Source organism: Panthera tigris, chromosome B3, assembly GCF_018350195.1.
Source record: "Panthera tigris isolate Pti1 chromosome B3, P.tigris_Pti1_mat1.1, whole genome shotgun sequence".
Lineage (NCBI taxonomy): Eukaryota > Metazoa > Chordata > Mammalia > Carnivora > Felidae > Panthera > Panthera tigris.
The window spans coordinates 30854933-30876608 of NC_056665.1; the positions used below are offsets into that span (position 1 = coordinate 30854933).

Here is a 21676-nt window from a genome sequence, read left to right on the forward strand (position 1 = left end):
CCTCTCAGAGCTTCAGTCTACTTCCTTGTGTTATTTGGAGATTAAAGGAGATAATGCACGTGAAGCAGTGTCTGGCTCAACGTAAGCATTCAGTAAATGGCTGTCACATCTTTAGTTTGCGTCTCATCAGTCCTCCCTCCAAGAGGTTGCATTCTGATTTGATTATCTCTCCTAAATCTCGGCTGCTTCTCCCCTCCCTACCCCTTTGCTGCAATCCCTTCAAGGAATTCACCAAGGTCTACTGAGTGCTACGTTTTGTGCCAGACGCTGCCTTCTTAAGCAGCAATCAAGCCAGGTCCCTGCCGTTGCCATGCCCACAGCCGAGTAGGAAAGAGACTCCCAAACTGAGCAAACGGGCTGTAATTGAGGTATGTCGCCGGTGTAGTAACAGCGAAAGGGACGGGAATGTCTAATTGAGACGGGTGTGTGAGGAGTCGGGGGCCGGGGGTGTCGTCCAGGCAGCCGGCACTGCCGGCATAGGAGAGAGAGCGGACTGCCTGTACTCCTAAAAAGCGGGCGGATCTGGGGGAAGATTCAGGACCCAGGGCCTGGAGGGCTTTGAATGCCCAGCCCCGAGATCGGGGTTCTTCCGGTTGGCGAAAGGAGCCCCGAGGAGCTTGTGGTCAGGCCTCGGCAGGGCCAAGTCACCGGGCAGGAATGGTCCCGAACAGTGCATCACAAAAGGACCCCTGCCTGGGCCAACCGAAAAAGCGCCAGCCAGTGAAGGCGGAAATAACGGCCCGCGAGCGACCGGACGGCGGCTGCACTCCCGGAATTCACGATGGTGGGCGGAGCCGGAAACTCCCGGCCCGCGGCGGGTGGGCCCGGCGGCGCGGCAGCGGCCAAAAGGGTGGGCCCGGCCCTCCCTGAGCAGCTGATTGGTCTGCCCCCGTCAGCAGTGGCCGCGGCTCCTGGAACTGTCACCTCCTCCTGGTGAGTCCTGGGTTCGAGCCTGGGCCCCGCCGGCTCCCGAATTGCCCTTCGGCGCCCGGCTGCTTCTCCCTCTGGCCGGCTGGTACTCCTGGACTCCCGAGGCGTCCCCTGGAGAGGCAAAGCCAGGCTCAGGCTCCCGTTGGGCGCGCTGCCGCTCTTCTGTTACAGGCTGTCGGGCCAGGACCCCTCAGGGACTTTTTGTGGGGGAGGGGCGAATCGTGCAAGGCCTAGGGGGCCGCGCTCCTAGAGAAAGGCAATGCGGGGCTGTGGCGGGGAGGAGGACCGAGTGGAGCAGGTAGTGTCCCCGGGGCTGGAACCCCGTGGAAGCAGTAGTGGAGGCATAGATCCCCGCCTGGGGAGTGGGAGGCGGGGGCGGCGGAGGGGGGAGGAGGAGGCGGCAGAGGCAGTAGGGGACGCGCGTGAGTCTGGCTGAGACCACCCGGGCTAAGGTCAGGACCCTTGGAGGCAGCCCCATCCAAGGAATGGGTTGAAAGAGCAGGAGCCCGCCAAGAACTGCCACAAAGATACAGAGGGCCGCCCCAGTATCCAAGGCGTGTGTAATGATTTTGTGATTCTTGGCGGAACGGGAGGCCACACCAAGATAAAAGCATGGCAAGGCCTAATGAGTGTATTTCAGATTTGGTCATTACTTTGGCAAGCCGAGGACATCAGGAATTCTTTAAAAGATTGTGTTAAAGAAGTGTTTAGACGTGTACACAAGTACAGGAAAATACGGAAAATAGCATACCATTATGAATCCCACGTAATCATCACCCAGCTCAACCACAAATGGCCACCCTGGTTGCATTACATGTATGTTAAGATTCACTGGGGCACCTGGGTGGCTCAGTCGGTGAAGCCTCCGACTTTGACTCAGGTCAGGATCTCGTGGTTTGTGAGTTGGAACCCCACAATCGGGCTCTGCGAGGACAGCGTGAAGCCTGCCTTGGATCCTGTCCCCCTCTCTCTGCCCCTCCCCAGCTTGCACTCTTTCTCTCTCTCTCAAAAATAAATAAGCATTAAAATTTTTTTAATTAAAAAAAAAGATTCACCTCAAAACCATACCAGTAATATGTCAATCTTAAATTTAAGAAAAAGTTCCCTTCATGTTTAATGAGGATAGAGGTTCAGTTTTGCAAGATGAGAAGAGTTCTGGAAATTGGTTGCACAACAATGTGAATGTACGTAACACTACTGAACTGTAACCTAAAATGGTTAAGACGGTAAATTTTATGTCATGAGTTTCTAACCACAATTTTTTTTAAGTTCCTCTCAAATTAAAAAAAAAAAAATGCTGCAAATTAGGGGGGGGGGGTCTGACTTCAAATGTGCAATGGAAAGTAATTCATTGCCAAATAGAGACCCATAATGTTGTTATTAACCATGGAGGCTCTGGAATGAACCTGTTGGTTTTGGTGCTCAGAGCAGTGGGACCTGGCCTGGGGTGGAGTTTAAGCACTGAGGATGCCTTCTGATTTATACTACACCTAAAGGGTTAGGCCAGCCCAGCTTTGTGAGTCTGATTTCTCCTAAATGTTCTTTTTTCTTACAGTCTGAGGCACACCTTTAACCCTTAGCTAAGCTCCTATGCCCTTCATACCTTCATTCACAGAAAGGTGAGTGACGTGTGAATTCACCTCTTTCTCTCTACTCCCATTCTTTAGGGCACACCTGGGTACTCTGTCTCCAATCTACTCCATCTCCCAAATGTACCACATATCAGTCTTTCACACACCTTGGTGTTAACTGGTAGGTAGCCTTCTACATCTAGCTCTTTGACAAGTGAGTCCTACATAGGTAGCCCTGAAACCTTCCTTTTGTCCACTCCAAACAAACAAACAAACAAACAGACAAACAAAACAAAATATACAATGAGAAAGCAACTGCCAGGTTTGGGATTGGGGCTCCTCTTGTCTTGCTGTAAGGGCCCAGGACCAGTATTTCTCCTGGAGCTAAATTTTCTAACGTAAGTTGGCATTTATTAGAAAGTTAAACAACAATTGGGTAAAATCTGCATCAGCAAGTTATATTAGAGGGACCCCTGGGTGACTCAGTCAATTAAGCATCCAACTTTGGCTCAGGTCATGATCTCATTGCTCATGGGTTCGAGCCCTACATCGGGCTCTGTGCTGACAGCTCAGAGCCTGGAGCCTGCTTCAGATTCTGTGTCTCCCTCTCTCTGCCTCTCTCTGTAAGAATAGATAAACATTAAAAAAAAAAAATTTTTTTTAAGGGAAAGTTATATTAGAGGGGTGCCTGGCTGCCTCAGTTGGTGGAACACGCTATTCTTGATCTTGTGGTGAGTTCAAGCCCCACATTGGGTGTAGAGCTTACTTAAAAAAATAAAATAGGGACACCTGGGTGGCTTAGTCAATTAAGTGTCCAACTCTTGATTTTGAATCGGGTCATAATCTCAGGGCTATGGGATCAAAGCCCCACGTCAGGCTTTGAATTGAGTGTGGAGCCTGCTTGATATTCTCTCTCTCTCCCATAGCCCTCTCCCCTGCTCGCGCCGTTGTCTCTCTCTCTAAAATAAAATAAAATAAAATGTGTGCATTTTTTAAAAAGTTATATTAATATTAAAAGTTATTGAGTAATGGCTATTTAGAACTACTCAGGAAAAAATTAGGTACTTGATCATATCACTGGACATCAATGATGGTAAAAAGAAATTAGTGACGGGCTAATGGTGATGAATGACAAAGCAAAAGTTAGCAGGGTGAACTTGATTTGTCTTGATGTATATATAAGTTTATATCGGTACACTGAGAGCTATCAAGATGATAATTATTGAAATATCTGCAGGAATTAATGTTATGCTCATATATAACTCGTTTACCCTTTAACTTCCTCTCTCCCCATGGAAACAGTTGTGATTTTGGATCAAGTGAGTTTTTTTTAGGAATGTAGCCATCATGTTACATCATAACTGCCTGTACACAGGAGGTGATATGAAATGAATGAACCATTTTCTTATGTTTTCCTTTGTAGGGAAGATGGAAGAGCTGAGTCAAGCCCTGGCCAGTAGCTTTTCTGTGTCTCAAGATCTGAACAGCACAGCTGCCCCACACCCCCGCCTGTCCCAGTACAAGTCCAAGTACAGTTCCTTGGAGCAGAGTGAGCGGCGCCGCCGACTATTAGAACTGCAGAAATCGTAAGGGATGCTTTAACTCTTTGCTTTCTCTTTCCAGGCTGGGAGCCTCCAATCAGGAGGCTCTAGGCTTGTTTCTTCGAAGTAGACCCTTAGTAGGTACACCTTGCCCATGAGGTTGGGAGGGGTAAATCCTGGCAGAGGTAGACATCCTTTATACCCAGAGCTTAGGAAAAGATGAAGACGTAGGGAAAGGCTGAAGTTTGAAAGCAAAAGCTCAGTTATTTGGTTAAATTTTTCTTTTTTCCCTGGCAGCAGCATTGAGCTTTGCGATTTAGGGACTTGGGAAGGCCACACCCAGACTTCCACTCCCCACATTCCCTGTGTGGCTTCTGCACTCTGAATCCTGGCATTGGTGTGGTCTTCCTGTCTGCCTTCAGCCCGAATGTTTCCGTGGAGCCCTTGAGAATTCAATACAAATAATTCCACAGGGAATCTGAGGAAATGTCTTCCATACACTTAATTCTCAATGCCAAGATGAGCAAGCAGGGGAAGAGAGCAGGATAGGAGTGTCTGAGGCTGGGCTGCTCTGAAATCAGGGCCTATCCTTGTATTCTGAGTACAACACAGGCCTTTTCTGGGTAATAAGGAATAGAGGATTAGAAAGAACTAATTTTTTTTTAATGTTTATTTATTTTTGAGCGAAAGAGGGGATGGGGGAGGAGGGGCAGAGAGAGGAGGACAGAGGAAGTAGGCTCTGCATTGACAGCAGAGAGCCCAACGCAGGGCCCACATTCATGAACCTCTAGATCATGACCTGAGACAGAGTTGGATGCATATCCAGCTGAGCCACCAGGTGCCCCCTTCCTTATTCTTGAATTAAAACACCATCGTGCTTTCATATGCCTCTCTGGTGTGCACCCTCACGTGAATGTGCAAGAACTCATGTGTCTGAGAGTATCTGAGGAGAACTGGCTGAGCTGGTCTCACTGCCTCCGTAGTGGATTTCTTGCCTTAGCATTGAGGGAACCAAGTGCAGGAGGTTACGAGGTATCTACAGATCACTTTGGAACAATTAGGTTCCAAACGGTTCTTATTCTTTCTTAACTAATTGCCCAAGCTTTCTAGAATACGTAGTTTTTTTCAAAAGAGAGAAGGATAACAATAAAGCAAAAACAAGTAAAAGATAGATTAAATCGTAAGCTAAGAGGCCTGTTTTGAAAGTTAGATAAGAACTAGAAGAAGGCCTGGCCGCTCCTCAGAAAGCTATGGAAGTTGGAAAATCCCAGAAGTGGTCCTTGTTTTAAACTCCTCACCATGTCTCAGTGATTCTTCTCTTCAATCACCCAGGGCCTTTGGACTAGATGCCTGCCAGGCAGGAAAGTGTCAGCTCTCACCTGGGTAGAGGTGTGGGAGTCTGGAATGGGGTGGGTGGGAGTGGGGTCGGCTTTTCCAGCTAGTGAACCTTGAAAATTCCTTTCAACGTTTTACTTTGCCCGTTTTTAAGAAATTCTGAGGAAGGCTGAGTGGGTTCAGAGGGTGCTTCCTATCTAGGACCAGTGAGGGGGCCATGACTAGTTTAGCCTTATGAAGGAAAATCTACCATCTCTTCCACTAGAATCCCCAGGGTCTCTTGAACTTGGGGCCTTTGAATTAAGCTAAACTTGTCACATTGTAGGGGGTCTTCCTATGAGACATAAAGGCCTGTCCTTGTGCCTTCTTTCCTCCAGCAAGCGGCTGGATTACGTGAACCATGCCAGACGACTGGCTGAAGATGACTGGACAGGGATGGAGAGTGAGGAAGAAGATGATAAAAAAGATAATGAAGAGATGGACGTTGACACTGGCAAGAAGTTACCAAAACGCTATGCTAATCAAGTGAGTAGTCCAGAGGATGTGAGGCCAGGTCAAATCCCACTAAAGGAAATGTTGCCATAAAGAGAGGAGGAAGAGGGGGCACCTGGGTGGCTCAGTCAGCTGAGTATCTGACTTCAGCTCAGGTCATGATCTCGAGGTTCATGAGTTCAAGCCCCCACATCGGGCTCTCTGCTGTTAGCACGGAGCCTGCTTCGGATCCTCGGTTTCCCTCTCTCTGCGCCTCCCCACTGATTCTCTCTCTCTCTTTCTCTCTTTCTCAAAAATAAAGTAAACATTAAAAAAAAAAAAAGACGAGGAGGAGACGGGAGAAAGGAATGGGGATAGCAAAGAAGCTGCTGCTGTGCATGAAGTGTATGGACTAGGGAAAGAGATGGCTTACAGTGCCATGTGCTGACTGGGGGTCACGGAGGGAGGCTGTGGCTGGTGGGTTTGAGAACATTTACACCCTACGATAACCAAAGGCCGCCGGCCTGCTGCAGAAGACCTCTGAGCTATTGATACACTAACAGACTGCATGCACTTGTCATTTCTTAGTGGTAGCTGTAAAGCGGTTCCGGATCAGGCCTGCCCAGTCCAGCACTGCCCCCACTCCATCTCCTAGGTTGGTCGTCTTTCCCAAGCAGGGGACTACCATGCCAGTCTTGGATCTTCACATTCAGATGGTGCAAGGTGGGAAGTACAGCTGCCCTTGAATATGAGGAGCCTGCATGGCCACCCCAGCCAGCCAATTGGCCTACGTAAGGTTGAGGCCGTAAAACAACGGCTGACTATAACAAACGTGACTAAGTGGCCTGTAGGTTGCAGAAAGAAACTGGTGTGGTTTGTGGAGCCATAGGAGAAGCAGGCATGGAAACTGTTCAGTGCTTCAGGCAGTCCAGGTATTCTAGAAGGCAGGGTATCGGTCCAAGTGGGATTGGGCATCTACCTTTCTATTATATTCTTCTCTCTATAACCCAAGTGTCTTGTTACCTCAGAATCCTTTCCCACCTTTAGAATATGGTTTCTGGGTGCACACACTCCCATCTTCTTTCTGTGCCCCAACTACAGCATGGATAACATCCTTTATGACAGAGTATAGTTCAGTTCTATTCAGCAAGCATTGTTGAAGGCCCTGCCCTGTATTAAGCTAGGCTGTGTGTGGGAAGGTAGACAAGGGCCAGAAATGGCCCTGTGCTCCCGAAATAAGTGGAGATTGTGGTTTTTGCTACAAGAAAGTGAGATTAACTTCCAACAGGGAAGGAAGTAGGGTTGTGAAATCAGGAAAAGGTTAATGAACAAGGAGGCAGGTTTGAAGCATGAGTAGGACATTGATAGGCAGAGGTGCATTCCAGGCAGCAGGAACAGGATGAACAAGAGCCCTGAGGTGGGAGGAGTATATGGTGTGTTGAGAGCAGTATGCAGGCCAGTAAGGATAGAGCAGCATAGGCTTAGGGGAAGGAATACAGCAGAAATAGGTGCAGGAGGGGTGCCTGCCTGGCTCAGTCAATAGAGCACATGACTCTTGATCCTCGGGATTATGGATTTGAGCCCCACCTAGGTGGAGAGATTACACCTTTAGAAAAGATTACATCCTTTAAAAATGACTCATTCTGGGAAGTACAAAAGCCCTGAGTTTGGGGCACCTAGGTGACTCAGTCTATTGAACTTTGGACTCTTGATTTTGGCCCAAGTCGTGATCCCACATCTTATGAGTTTGAGCCCCATGTCCAGCTCTGTGCTGACAGCAAGGAGCCTGCTTGGGATTCCTTCTCTCTCTCTCTCTCTCTCTCTCTCTCTCTCTCTCTCAAAATAAATAAACGTTTAAAAACAAAGAAATATGTGCAAGAGTTTAGACTTTATTTATTTATTTATTTATTTATTTACTGATTTTAAGGTTTTTGTTTGTTTTGTTTTCTTTTGAGAGAGAGAGAGCATGAGCAGGGGAGGGACAGAGAGAGAAAGGAAGAGAGAGAATCCTAAGCAGGCTTTACACTGTCAGCACAGAGCCCTGCTTGGGGTTCAAACTCATGAACCATGAGATCATGACCTGAGCCAAAATCAAGAGTTGGATGCTTAACTGAATAAGCCACCCAGGTCCCCCTAGACTATGGTTTAGATTTCAGGGAACCACCAAGAATTGTTGAGCCAGGGACAGAGTTGAGACTTTGTATGACATGCCCATCAGTGTATATAAAAGGGTCTGGAAGAGAGAGACTGTAGTAGGGAGCTTAACTTTGCTAAAACCATCTGATGATGAGTGCTGAAGGCAGTGAAGGTGTAAAGAAAATGAGGTCATGAATATGAGAAGTATTGCCAGGTTGAACAGATGGAATTTAACAGTAGATTGGATAGAAGAGGCAATATGAGAAGTGGTTAAATGTTTAAGCTCTGACGTCACATTGACCTGACCTCAAAGCCAGGCTTTTTGTTGACCTTAAGCAAGTTACTTAACCTCTCTAAATCTCTGGTTTCTTATCTGTAGATGAGGATATTTACAGTACTATTTCATAGGATTGTTAGAAGGATTAAATGAGATAGTATACCCTAAATACTTAGCCAGGAGCCCCACAAGTATTAGGTACTATTTTTTTAAACAGCCTTGAGATAAATTCACATACCATACAATTCACACATTTACAGGGTTTTGACACATTCAGTGGTTTTTAATATATTTACAGGGCTGTGCAACTGTTACCACTATCTAATTCCAGAACATTTCATCACCCCAAAAAGGACCCTCATACCCATCAGCAATCAGTTCCCATTCTTCCTTTCCCCCAGCCCTTAGCAATCAGTAATCTACTTTCTTTCTCTATGGATTTGCCTCTTCTAGACATTTCATATAAATGGAATCATACAAGATGTACCCTTTTTGCCTGGTTTTCTTCACTTAGCATAAGGTTTTCAAGGTTCATCTGTGTTAGAGCATGTGTTAGAACTTCATTTCTTTTTATTGCCAAATAATATTCTGTTGGGGCGCCTGGGTGGCTCAGTCAGCTAAGCATCCAACTTCGGCTCAGGTCATGATCTTGGGGTTCATGAGTTCGAGCCCCACGTCGGGCTCTGTGCTGATAGCTCAGAGCCTGGATGGAGCCTGCTTTGGATTCTGTGTCTCCCTCTCTCTCTGCCCCTCTCCCGCTGTGCTCACTCTCTCTCAAAAATAAATAAACATTAAAAAAATCTTTTCTATTGTATAGATATACTACACTTTGTTTATCCATTTATCCATTGGTGACCATTAGAGTTGTTTCCCTTTTTGGCTATTGTGAATAATGCTTCTGTGAACATTCACACACAAGTTTTTGTGTGGATATGTTTTCATTTCTCTTGGGTATATACCTGGAAATGGAATCACTAGGTCATATGGTAACTCCGTGTTTAACATTTTGAGGAACTGTCAGGCTGTTTTCCAAAGTGACTACAATGTTTTACATTTCCACCAGCCGTGTATGAGGGCTCCAGTGTCTCCACACCTTGCCAGTGCTTGATATTGTCCATCCTTGTGAGTAGAGCCACCCTAGTGGGTGTGAAGTTGTGTCTCATGGTTTTGATTTGCATTTCCCTAATGACTAATGATATCCAGCATCGTTTTCACATGCTTATTAACCATTTGTATATCTTTTTTGGAGAAATGTCTATGCCCCTTTTTCATTGGGTTGCCTTTTATCATTAAGTTGTAAGAGTTCTTTATATATTCTAGATACAAGTCTCTTATCAGATACATAATTTCCAATATTTTCTCCCATTCTGTGGGTTATCTTTTTATTTTGCTGTTGGTATCAGTGGCAGCACTAAAGTTTTAAATTTTGGTGTAGTCTTATTTATGGCTCCTGTGTTTTGTCACTTGTGCTTTTGGTGTTGTAGCAGTACCATTCTTTAAGGAAGTGTTGATTACGCCTTGGTTTAAGATTCGGTAACAGAGAGTGGTGTTGCTATTAACAGGGCTACAGGATGTAGAAAGAGAAAGGGGGGGGTTTCAGGGATGGAAGGTACTTGGGTGACCAAAGGCAGTGAATCCTGTTTTGGGTACATTGAGTTTAAGGTACAGAGAGAGCAAGCAGAGAAAGAGATACCTCCTGGACAGGTGCAAATATGGGTCTGGAGGAAAAGAAAGCAATTTGGAAATGAAAAAGAAGGAGAATTAGGAGGTGTCCTCTCAGAAATGGCAGGTGAGACTGCAAACATAATGCGGTCCAGCCCCAGTGGGGCAGCATCTAAGAGAAAAGAAGGGAAACCTAAAACAGCCTCCTGAACATTCTCTACATTGCTTTGGGGGAGCATTTGGAGGAATGTTTGGCAGGAAAAAGAATAGCACCGTGTCATGGGGCTAAGGGAACATGCGTCAAGGAGGACAAAGAGGTGGTGACAAGCAGTGTCACACCAGGAGTGGAGCCGGGAGGATAAGGTGGGGGAGAGGGAAGAGAGAGAGGAGGTCACTGATGGCTGTTGGCAGGGCTGTTGGCAGAGCTGCAAATCTGGACTGAGGGTGTCAGAGTGGGCGGGAGGGCAGCATCAAGAAATATGAAGTTGTTGGGGCGCCTGGGTGGCTCAATCGGTTAAGTGTCCGACTTTTGATTTTAGCTCAGGTCATGATCTTGTGGTTCATAAGCTTGAGCTCTGAGTCAAGCTCTGTGATGACGGTGTGGAGCCTGCTTAGGATTCTCTCTCCCTCTCCCTCTGTCCTTCCCCACTCGTGCTTTCTCTCTCACAAAATAAATAAACTTTAAATAAAGAAAAGAAATATAAAGTTGTTTTAAAAAGGAGAAAGTGGAATAGTTTAACAGAAATGCAGTGATTAAAGGTTTTCATTTTTGTTTTGTTTTTTATGATTAGGGCTTGAGCATTTTGTGGGCCAAGGGGAAGGAGAGATGAGAGATTCCGTGGGAGGGAGTAGTTGATAGGCCAGTCTCTGTGTAGATGGGAGGGATTGTGAGCCATGAGTGGAAGAGTTCATCTTTGCAGACTCATTTTGCCACCCGTGTCCCCCCACCCCCGTTTTTTAAGGCAGTTTTCCCAAAATCTTTTGGTAAGGTATTTGGGGTCACCAGTTTGAGAAATGATCTAGATTAAGAGCATCTCAAGGTCAGGGACCTTATTCATCTCTGAGGTTATAGCCCCTAGAACATAATAGTTATGAGAGCGGCAGGCAGATGGACAAAGTAAGATGAGGAAGAGGGTCCCGTCACCCAGACACAGGAAGCAAGGTAGTAAGAATTATGGATGCAGGAAATGAAGATGAGGAGAGAAGTTGAAGTTCACAGTGAAGTTCACGCAGCCTCCATTGAGTCAGTGTCAGTTGAGACAAGTCAACTAAGAGCAAGCGGGTGCAGGTCCACTGTCAGCCTACGTGTATTCTCACTTTATATATATAGGATATGAACTTTCTGTTGGTGCAGATGTCGCAGCAGCACACCGCTGCTGATTTTTCTTTTTAATATATATATATATTTTTAAGTAATCTCCAACACCCACCGTGGGGCTCAAACTCACAACTTTGAGATCAAGATTCGCATATTTCACAGACTGAGACAGCCACGCACCCCACCCCTGTTGATTTTTAACGCCATTTTTTGGTGTTCCCAGTTGATGCTGTCTGAGTGGTTGATTGACGTCCCTTCAGATCTGGGGCAGGAATGGATTGTGGTCGTGTGCCCTGTTGGAAAAAGAGCCCTGATCGTGGCCTCCAGGGTGAGTAGTGGCCCCCTCCCTATACCAGCATGCCTAGTCTGTAAGTGGGAAGGATTCTCTGCACTTCGTGTTCCTCATCTACACCTGGCATGGGGATTGAAAGGCTTTTCTGCAGGAGGGATTTGTCGAGAGCCATCTTTGCGCTGATGATACCTGCAGATTGTGAGGCAAGAGGGTGAGGAGACCTGATGCCTAATGGGAATGGTAACTTCCCACACAGGGCTTTACCAGTGCCTACACCAAGAGTGGTTACCGTGTCAACAGGTTTTCTTCCCTGCTGCCAGGAGGCAACAGGCAAAACTCAGCGACAGCAAAAGGTACCTACATAAAATTATCTATTTATTAAGTTTAAAAAAAATTTTTTTTGAAATACATATATATATATTTAAGTAATCTCTACCCCCAACAGGGGTTCGAACTCATGACCCCGAGATCAAGAGTCACATGCTGTACCAATTGAGCCAGCCAGATGCCCCTGTTTATTAAGTTTTACAATTCATGAAAGACAGTAGAAGTTCCTTGGTTATGTATTTTAAAGGCTCACTTTTTAAAATTTTTTTTTATGTTTTATTTATTTTTGAGAGTGAGAGTATGAGTAGGAGTAAGGAAGGGACAGAGAGAGGGGGGAACGGAAGATCTGAAGCAGGCTCTCTACACTGAGAGCAGCAAGCCCAATGTGGGGCTTGAACTCAAAAACTGTGAGATCGTGACCTGAGCCAATGTCAGGTGCTCAACCAACTGAGCCACCCGGGGGCCTCTAAAGACTCACTTTGAAAGCATACCTTTGAAACTGTATATCTGGATTCAGGCTATCTTCTTCAAGGTCAGGCCTCCTCAGTTGCAGAATAGATGCAGCCCTGTGAGGCCGACTGGGCAACAAATCCCTGGATTAAAGTCAACACACCTTTCCCACAGACATCCATTACAAGGTGACCCGAGCAGTTTTGAGGGAAAAGGTCCCTCAGAACGCTGAGTGTAAAGTATAATAAACTGTTGCTGGGGCTTCCTGCTAAATTCCCTTTTCTCCTATATTTTCTCCTGTATCATCGTTCAAACCTTAGCCTCTCCCTCTAACCTGAGCTCGGCTGAGGAGACAAAGATCATGGAGGTTAAATAAGTTGCTCACTGTCCTTCACGGAGAAGGTGGCAGAGCTGGGCCTGAGGCTTGCTCTCTTTTCTGCATGCTCAGGCTCCCTCGGTGGTTCCTCGTGTGCTTGGTACTGAGCCCAGACTTTTCTACTGGCTTTCAGAACCTCTCACACATGAGCCTTGGTTCACCCATCCTCATGTCTTTCCCCTCCGCGATATACCCACTCCTAGCTTTGTTCAGCTGGCTTGCCTCCCTGCTTCCCACATGTACCATGTTCATTTCACCTCTACACCTTTGCTCATGGCACATCAGTTCTCCAGCCTGAAATGCCCTCCCACCTCCCCTCTACCCTATTGTTTTAACCCTCTGATCTCAGAAGACTGTGTTCACATACCATCTCTTCCATGCAGCATCGCCTGCTGCTCTGATCTCGCTCCTCCGGAATTCCTGTTGCTCTTAGGTCGTGTTGTACAGCTCAGCTCTCAGTTCTCTTCTCTATGATCATCTTATCTCCTTCACTGGATTGTAAGGTTTTTAGTATATGTGCTGCCAAAGCGAGCACTGGATTATAAGGTCCTTAAAGGCAAGAATCACTTACAGGTAATATTCCACGCAGATCATAGTACTTACAATAGGAACTCAAAAGGGCATGTAAATTCAAATGGAAGATTACTTGCCTTTTGGACTGGAGTTTTTCTAAGGTGAGTAAATGTTCCAGTTTATTGAAAAGTTCAGAATAGGGCCACTGGGTGGCTCAGTCAGTTAAGCGTCTGACTTCAGCTCAAGTCATGATCTCACAGTTCATGAGTTCGAGTCCTGCGTCGGGCTTTGTGCTGACAGCTCAGAGCCTGGAGCCTGCTTTGGATTCTATTGTCTCCCTCTCTCTCTGCCCCTCCTCCACCCTCTCCAAATAAATAAACATTAAAGTCAATAAATAATTAAATACAGAAAATAAAAGTTCAAAATTCCCACCTGGCTTAAGAGTTGCCTTGATCCCACTCATGCTGTCCTACCTCGAGTTGCCCTTAACCTGCCCAGGAGCGAGAAAGGGCTGTGAAGGCGCATCTGGGTGGCTCCGTCGGTTAAGTGTCAGACTTTGGCTCAGTGTATGATCTCCCAGTTCGTGAGTCCACGCACTAACCGTGCAGATCCTGCTTGGGATTCTCTCTTTCTCCCTCACTCTCTCCCCCACCCCCCACTTGCATTCTCTCTCTCTCCTTCTCTCTCAAAATAAATAATTGAAATAAAATAAAAAAAGAAAGGGCCATAAAGAACTTTCTCCCTAAGAAACTCTGATTGGAAAGGGAACCCTGTAGTGACTTTCTGCTCTGTGTCCCCAGACTACACCATTCTGGACTGCATTTACAGCGAGGTGAACCAGACCTACTATGTTCTGGATGTGATGTGCTGGCGGGGACACCCTTTTTATGACTGCCAGGTAGGGATTGATAGTCTCCTCATGTCTTCTCCTATTTTCTCCTCTCCTGGGAAAGTGGCCCAGCATGTGGGTTTGGTACGTGACCAGCTTCTTGGTATGCACAGGATGTGGTATATCAAGAACATTATCTAATGTTCCTTGCCTCTTTGAGTGTGTTTAAATTAGCTTTGTTTTAAAAAAAGAAGGAGGAGGAACTAAGGGAAGTACAGCAAATCTTGAGGGGAGAAAAGAGAGAAATGGAGTGGAGAGGCAGGCTGGGACTCTGTAGAAGCTGCAGCCACCCCCTCACTCTCTCTGGAGTGTGGGAGGATTGCTGGTGGGGAGGACCGTGGGCAGCAGGGATGGTACCTGTGCAGGTGGCACAAGGAAGAGAAGGTAGAATGAAGTCACCATCAAATAGTCTCTGGCCATCTCTACTGCTTCACAACCACATCCTGACCCTGAAAACAGCAGGGCCTCCTTGGTTTAACAGAAAGCCTCGAATCTCTGAGGGGCCTGCTCGGGAAGGAGATTTTCCAAGTGAAAAGGGGCCCCGATATTCTCCCCGAAGCGTCACCTTCCGCCAGCATTTTTCTGAGATTGTTGATTCTTAGGAGTGACAGTAGCAGTCATCGGAGTAAGGCTAGGTCAGCCCCTCAGATTCCATCTCTGCTCCCAACACTGCCCTGTCACCGTCCCAGTTTTATAGTAGTGATTTTTTGTATTCCCTGTCAATTAGTGTATCATAGTAGTTCTCAATGTGGTTAGAAATGCAAGTTCCCAGACCTACTGAGTCAGAAACCCTGGGGTCAACTCATGTTTTAATGAGCTCCGGGCGATCCTTGTGCAGGCCCAAGTCTGAGAATCATGGGTTGTCACTGTAGGTTACCTCTTTCCATAGCCGTTAGCCAAAGCATGATTTTCCAAAGAATGCTGCTGAATTCGTAACAATAATAGCCAAGGCTTGTACTGCTGAGCACTTTGTGAGCATTATCTCATTGAAGCCCTTACAAGAACTCTATAAGGTGAGTACCGTTGTCATTCCTCATCGTACAGGAACGGAAACAAAGAGCTACAGATGGTAAGTACCTTGCTCAAGTGCAGAGCCACACCTAAAACTCAGATCTCATAAATTCAATCTAGAGCATATTTTCCTTTAATTCTGTTGAAGGATGTTTCATAACATGTATGCACAACTTATAAATTTGGTAACTAAAACTACCTATATTTCTATAATATATAGAAATAACTGTGTTGTTGTTCTTTTAATTTTTAAAAGCAAAATAATGGACAAGAAACAAAAGGTACTAAATAGCTACAGAAGGGTACATACCAGTAATTCAGAGAATGAAGTATATATGAGAAGTTAAAACTCTATAGTAGCTTCTAATCCTCAGAATTAAAATAAAACAAAGGCTAACATAATGTGCTCTGGAGTTAGAGTCCTGGGACCCATGGTATTTTCTGTGGGCAAATGATATAATCCCTCTGAGCCTCAGAGTGCTCGCCTGTAAAATGGAGATGATGGTAATCCAGCTCTCAGAGGGTGGTTGAGTACTAATCAGGGTGTGTAAAGTCCTTAGTATGGGGCCTGCCACATAGTAGGCCTTCAGTGATCAGTGATCAGCTCTACTACCATTAAAAATCCTATTGGATTTTAAGAAAAAAAATCTCCAAAAATTTTATATAAGTATCTTTCTGACCTTATGGCAGTGTTTGAAGAGACATGAGATCAATGCTAGAAGAGCTTAGATCTTCATAAACTACATGACTATTTCGGATGGAGTGTGTTTGTTCACATCATCATTTGATGTGAGCAGCATTTCATCTTTCTGTTTCCCTCCTCTGTGGCAGACTGATTTCCGGTTCTACTGGATGCATTCAAAGTTACCAGAAGAAGAAGGACTGGGAGAGAAAACCAAGCTCAATCCCGTAAGGCCTGGTGTTAGGATTGCTGGATTCTCTATGGGGATTGGTTTGGACTGGTCTGTTATCTAAATATAATAATTATGAATGGACTTATCTTTTTAATTTTGAAGGAGCATGGCATAATGGGAAGGGTGTGGGCTTAACAGCCATCCAGATCTGAACCAGTTTTGGCTTTAACAATTACTAACGTTAACTAACAATTAACAAAGTTACTGACTTCATATAGCCTTAGTTTCTTCATCTGTGTAATAGGGTTAATAACACCTACTTTACAGAGTTGTTCTAAGAACCAAGTGATACAAATGTGCAGGTTCTCTTAACATACTTATGGTATACACTTAATAAATAGTGGTTGTATAAAATGCTAATTATTTTATAATTATTAATAATGCTATCTAGAATAATGTGATCTAGAATAATACTATCTCGAATAATGCTATCTAGAACTCCAGTACAGTGGTTCTCAAACTGTAACGTGCGTCAGCAGCGTCCGGAAGCCTGGTGAAACGTAGATGCCTGGGCCCTCCTCACCAGTGTTTGTGATTCAGTAGGGCTAGGGTGAAGCCTGATAATTTGTATTTGTAACAAGTGATGCTGGTACTGCTGGTCCACAGTGGACCACTGCTGGTCCACTTTGAGAACTTCTGCTCTTGTATGTGAGCTGAGAATGACCTCATCTAGTCAGCTGACTCCTTTCACAGATGAGAGTGTAAGCTCAGAGAGGGACTACCTTCCCCAACATCCCACAGTCCAGGATGAAAGCCCAAGTGCTTTTGCTATCCACTCTGATTAAATATGCGACAGCTATTTTCAGGGCATTTTATTAGCAAACACCTGTAGATTGGCATTTGATTGTACTTTGTGCAACACTTTTAAAAGCAATCGGATAACCAGTTACAGGACAATAAATGGGGTCAGTATCTAGTGATGTTATCGGTAAGGTCCTGGGAGAACATGCATTGAGGAAGGGGAACATAGGAGCTGCTCTCTCTGAAATGTTGTTCTAAGCACTCTACGTGTATTATGTCATTGAACCCGTGCAACAACCCCCATGAGGTAGATACTTTCATTATCCTATTTTATAGATGGGAAAGCAGAGGCATATACAGATGAAATGATTGGCAGAGTTGGGAGTCAAACCCAAGCAATCTGACTTACTAGAGTTTTAGTCCTAATCACTTTATTATACTGCTCAGTCTAAAAATCCTTGCTGATGTGGAAGGGGCTTCTCTAGCCCTTCTGTAGGACTGTCATATGGCTGCGAAAATAACATACAACCCCTAAACCTAGCACAGGACACTGGTTCTCAGTCCTGGGTGTGTGTTAAACTCAACTGGACAGCTTTAAAAAAAAAAAAATGCCTGGGACCCATCCCAGGCCAATTCAGCCAGAATCTCTGAGTGAGGCATGGGCTTCAGTGATTTTTAAGAGCTTCCCTGATGATTCTTGTGGATAAAGCAAGGTTGAGAACCTCCAACCCAGTAATATGGTGGGGGAGGGGAGGTAGGGAAGGATGAGACTGAACTTTTTTTCTCTGATACAGTTTTTACTTGCTAGAACCAATATTATTTGTAACATGTGCTAATTCTTTGTTGTAATTTATATTTTAGTTTAAATTTGTAGGACTAAAGAATTTCCCTTGTACCCCTGAGAGCCTGTGTCAGGTGCTGTCAATGGATTTCCCTTTTGAGGTAACACAAGCCTTGTCTTTATTGCTCTGATGGGATTGCAGGACACAGGGAGCTTGGTTACCCAATGTCTTAGGATATCCTCTGACTTTGCTGTGTCAAAGCATCAGAAAGGGCTGAAAGCTGATTCCTGGAAAAAGATGTGCCGCTGCCCTTCAGAGCCTCAGCTCTGCTCTGTTAGAGACATCAGAATGCCAAAGCTGCTCGTCTGTGTCCCTCATTTTACAGGTGGAGAGGTGGGGACCCAGGGAGGGACAAGGCTTCCATTCCTAGGTCCTTCTGGGGTGCCTGTTTTCGGCCACAAGCCTGGCTGCCATAGCTGACTGTAAAGTTGGGAGCTCCTGTGACGGACAGACCACAGGGGTTCAAACTCCTTATCCTTCCTTCCTCCCAAGAGCAAATGATGGCTGGGGATGGCAGTGCTTTCTGAACAGTGGTGTGGAGGCAGGGTGACCAACTTGTCCTGGTTTGTCCAGAACTTTCTCGATTTAGCACCAAAATTCTCATGTCTCTAGAAGCTCCTCAGTTCTCAGCAACCTTTTATCATCCTCAGAATCTACAGTTATCCTCTCCAGCCTCAACACACAGACTTTCCTTTGCCCATCGTACCCTTTAAAATTCTGCCTAGTCACGCAGAAGTATTTGCTTGAGCTTGATATAATTTTGTTAAAAGGATCACAGCTTCCCAAATGAGGAAATGGCAAAGGCTGAGTTGCCTTCATTTCTGAGAGTCAATTAAGAAGGTGGTAAGAACACCATCTTTATTTATAACCCTATGCCCCAGTGACAATAAATGCTTTTTAGAGATGAGTCACTGAATCACGGAAAAGAAAATGTGGGACTGTAGGAGGTCTTCCCGTTGAGAAAAACTGAGTTTCCCAGAACATAGCTTGCAGATAATTTAGGGGGAGGTCAGGCAGCCAACAATGGTGTGGGGAACAGGGCTTCTTGACAGCCTGTTTTCCCTGTGTTCAGCAGTCCAGCATCTTGGAGGGGCCTGTCCAGTTCTCCTGGTTTGTGCCCTGTGTGGAGAACATTCCCCATTACAGAGACATCTGAGTACTGAAAAGTACATGGGATCTGGGGACAGAAGACCTGGGTTCACATTGAATTTGTGCTTCATACTGCCTGGGTTTTGGGGGAGGCCCCCAGAGCTAGCCCTAGTGCCATCTTAAACACCCTCAATGGTGGGTAAGAGGGTGAAGTAGTGGGTAGGCAAGCACCCTGTAAACAGGAAAGTGCTGTTTATGTTTTTATTTTCTAAAATTTAGATTTCTAGGTCATTTCTTCATTTAGAGAAATTGCATGTGTGAGAAACAAGGATTCTTTTTCCACTGGCAGTGATCCAGGAAAGAGAGTTGGCCCATTAGAGCGGCCCCCATATGCATAGGCTCTCCTCGAAATACATGGCCCCAGAAGTCACTTTGGTCTCTGATTTCCCCTTTTCTAGGTAGATGGACTTCTCTTCTACCACAAGCAGACCCACTACAGCCCTGGAAGCACTCCTCTTGTGGGCTGGCTGCGCCCCTACATGGTGTCAGATGTTCTTGGAGTAGCCGTGCCAGCTGGCCCACTGACCACCAAGCCAGAATATGCTGGGCAGCAGCTCCAGCAGATTATTGAGCACAAGAGGAGCCAGGAAGGCATGAAGGAGAAAGTCACACACAAGGCATCTGAGAGTGGACACTATGAGTTGGAACACCTGTCTACCCCCAAGCTGAAGAGCCCTCCCCATGGCCTTGACCCCCCCGGGAGCCTCATGGAAAACTAAACAGGGTGGCTCCTTGGGGAGTCACAGGATGGGGCTTGGTCCCAGAAGGAAGGCTGGGAAGGAGGACAATGACAACAAACAGGTGACTTCATTTTAGAGTGGACTTTCCAAAGCCACTCCAGCTGGAAACAGCTTATCTCCTATCTGAAATGCTGGCTCAGACAGTTGAGGGCGGTTTCCAGATTGGATGGATTTGGGATTTGAGAAGTAACTCCTGTGAAAAGTGTATCCCAGATATCTACAATGTAAATATATGTAATTCTTAAGAAAGAAGGTGTTTGTGATTCTTAAAACTTTAGATGGCCATGACCCTCCCCTACCTCCCCCTCCCCCCGCCCCAACCCGGGCTACCTAAACCATGACTGTTCAAGTCTTGGCCCATTGCACTGTTTTTAGCACTTAAGCATTCTGCTGAGTTTCCAGTTGCTGCTGTTAGTAACGTCATTTTGTAAAAGGTCTTACCAGGAACTGCAGTTCTTGGTATTTGAATATGTTTCCTCTTCTGAGAAGTGTGAGTTTCTTTGGTTTAGACACTGCCAGAGATAAAATGCAAATGGAGTTCATTCACAACTTCAACAAACATTTGCGCCTTCCAGAAGATAAGCCTTGTGCTAGGCCCCCCGTGATGTAGAGAATTATAGGGACAGGACTTGGTGTCTGCCCTTGAGGAGTTCGCAGTCCAGTGAGGAAAGACACCCACCAGCAGGACGCTGAGACCATTGCTTTAGGGCTGAAAGATGCATAGAGCTTGGGGCGGGAAAGCAGAGGAGGTTCCATAGAGGAAGTTGGAGCAGAACTGAGGTTCTGAGCAGGACAGAAGGGGCTCTGCAGACAGGAGAGCGGGACTTTCTCACACAGGCAGCAGGGTATGCAGCTGCACCCTCCAGAGCAGGGCAGGACTCCCTCTGGGACCTGAAGCAGGTTCAGCACGGCTCAAGTTTAAACGAGGGTTGGGGAGCTGCCCAGGAGGAGGCTGAAGAGAGAGATGGGCCTGTGTGTTCTGCAGAGGTTTTAGATTTGATGTCATGGAAGAGCTCTGAGCCGGCCAGATCCATTCAGATTTGTCAAGTAGGCTCTTTGGCAGCTGTGGCAGTGGAAGATAGTATCTGAAACTAACCAATTCGTTTCTGCTGTGTGTTCAGGAAATGTGTCCCATTTCCTGTGGCCTCGATCTGCTTCTCACAGTGCTTTCCACCTTTCTAGGACTTCTTTTATTGGACAAAAAGACTTCACTATTCTAGTCCAGCAGTACTAGTGTCCTGTGGACAAAATTTCGGAGGGATGCAGGTCAGATCTTGTCTGACTAGCAGTTGTTCCTTTGTGTTGATTAATTCTGGGAACAGATCTGGGCAGAAGTGGTTAAGTAGAGCCCGATTACACAAATTCAGCACACCAGTGGAACTTGCCTCAGTGTTGGGCTCTTACAGAGTTGCTCAAGCTGACTCTGTAAAATCGGAGAAAGAAGACAACTGTCCCCCCCACCCCCACCCCCACCCCCGCCACCATGATCCTGCTGGCTGCAGATTTAAGCATGCCTACATCAATAAACTCTTTTCTGAATTTGGGTCAATTCTGCAATAGGAACATTGTGCTCCTCTTGCCAAGAAGCATGTTGTCGGCTGTCTAGATGCTACATGATCTTCCAAAGGAAGTCTCTAGTTTGTACTCTTAGCAGGCCAACTATATCATTTCAGGAGCTGTGCATATTAGCTAGCGTCATAGAGACTTTGCCGCGCTCTGCTCAGAAATAAGCAGTCTGGAGAGGCTGCTTCCTCAAAGGACATTCTTGGGAGACAGAACATACCAGCCAAACTTATCACCACGCACAACTTGATATTGTTGAATGATAGATCAAAGGATGTATCTTAGAGGAGTGCCCCTTCTATTTTTAACCAAGGAGCCAATATTATCAATCACTGAATAGAATGTGTCTTCTGGTCATATTTCTTATGAATTATAAAACTACCTCCTGTCACCTGTTTCAAAGATGGTCGTGTAAATAAGTTGTCGTGATTGGATATTAGTTTTCTGGCCACCCTTCTGAACAGCAACCAGTTTCTTTTTTGTGGAATTATCTCTTCCCCATGCAGTGTGGTCTGGTGGGTGGGACTATAATCTCGGGGAATTGCCTTCCTTTAGCCAAACATCAGGCTCATGACTCAAGATGGGCCAATCACATGCTCCTCACCAAGCATCTGTATCTTAAGCAGAG

General features: G+C 45.8%; 1 protein-coding gene across 5 annotated transcripts; it reads left to right on the forward strand.

Annotated features, from left to right (window-relative positions):
* The first annotated feature begins 784 nt into the window (after nt 1–784).
* On the forward strand, nt 785–19734 carry SNUPN (snurportin 1). 5 transcript variants are annotated; one of them, XM_042988346.1, is made up of 10 exons: nt 786–933; nt 2486–2549; nt 3925–4087; nt 5755–5902; nt 11465–11569; nt 11790–11886; nt 14000–14097; nt 15931–16008; nt 17616–17696; nt 19144–19734. In XM_042988346.1, exons 3-10 carry the CDS (start codon nt 3930–3932, stop codon nt 19462–19464), a joined length of 1086 nt encoding a protein of 361 aa, XP_042844280.1. In that variant the 5' UTR covers nt 786–933; nt 2486–2549; nt 3925–3929; the 3' UTR covers nt 19465–19734. The 5 variants fall into 5 exon arrangements, with proteins under 5 accessions (XP_042844282.1, XP_042844280.1, XP_042844279.1 ...); XM_042988347.1 differs by lacking the exon at nt 786–933 and adding an exon at nt 979–1228; XM_042988345.1 differs by lacking the exon at nt 2486–2549.
* Nucleotides 19735–21676: the final 1942 nt, after the last annotated feature.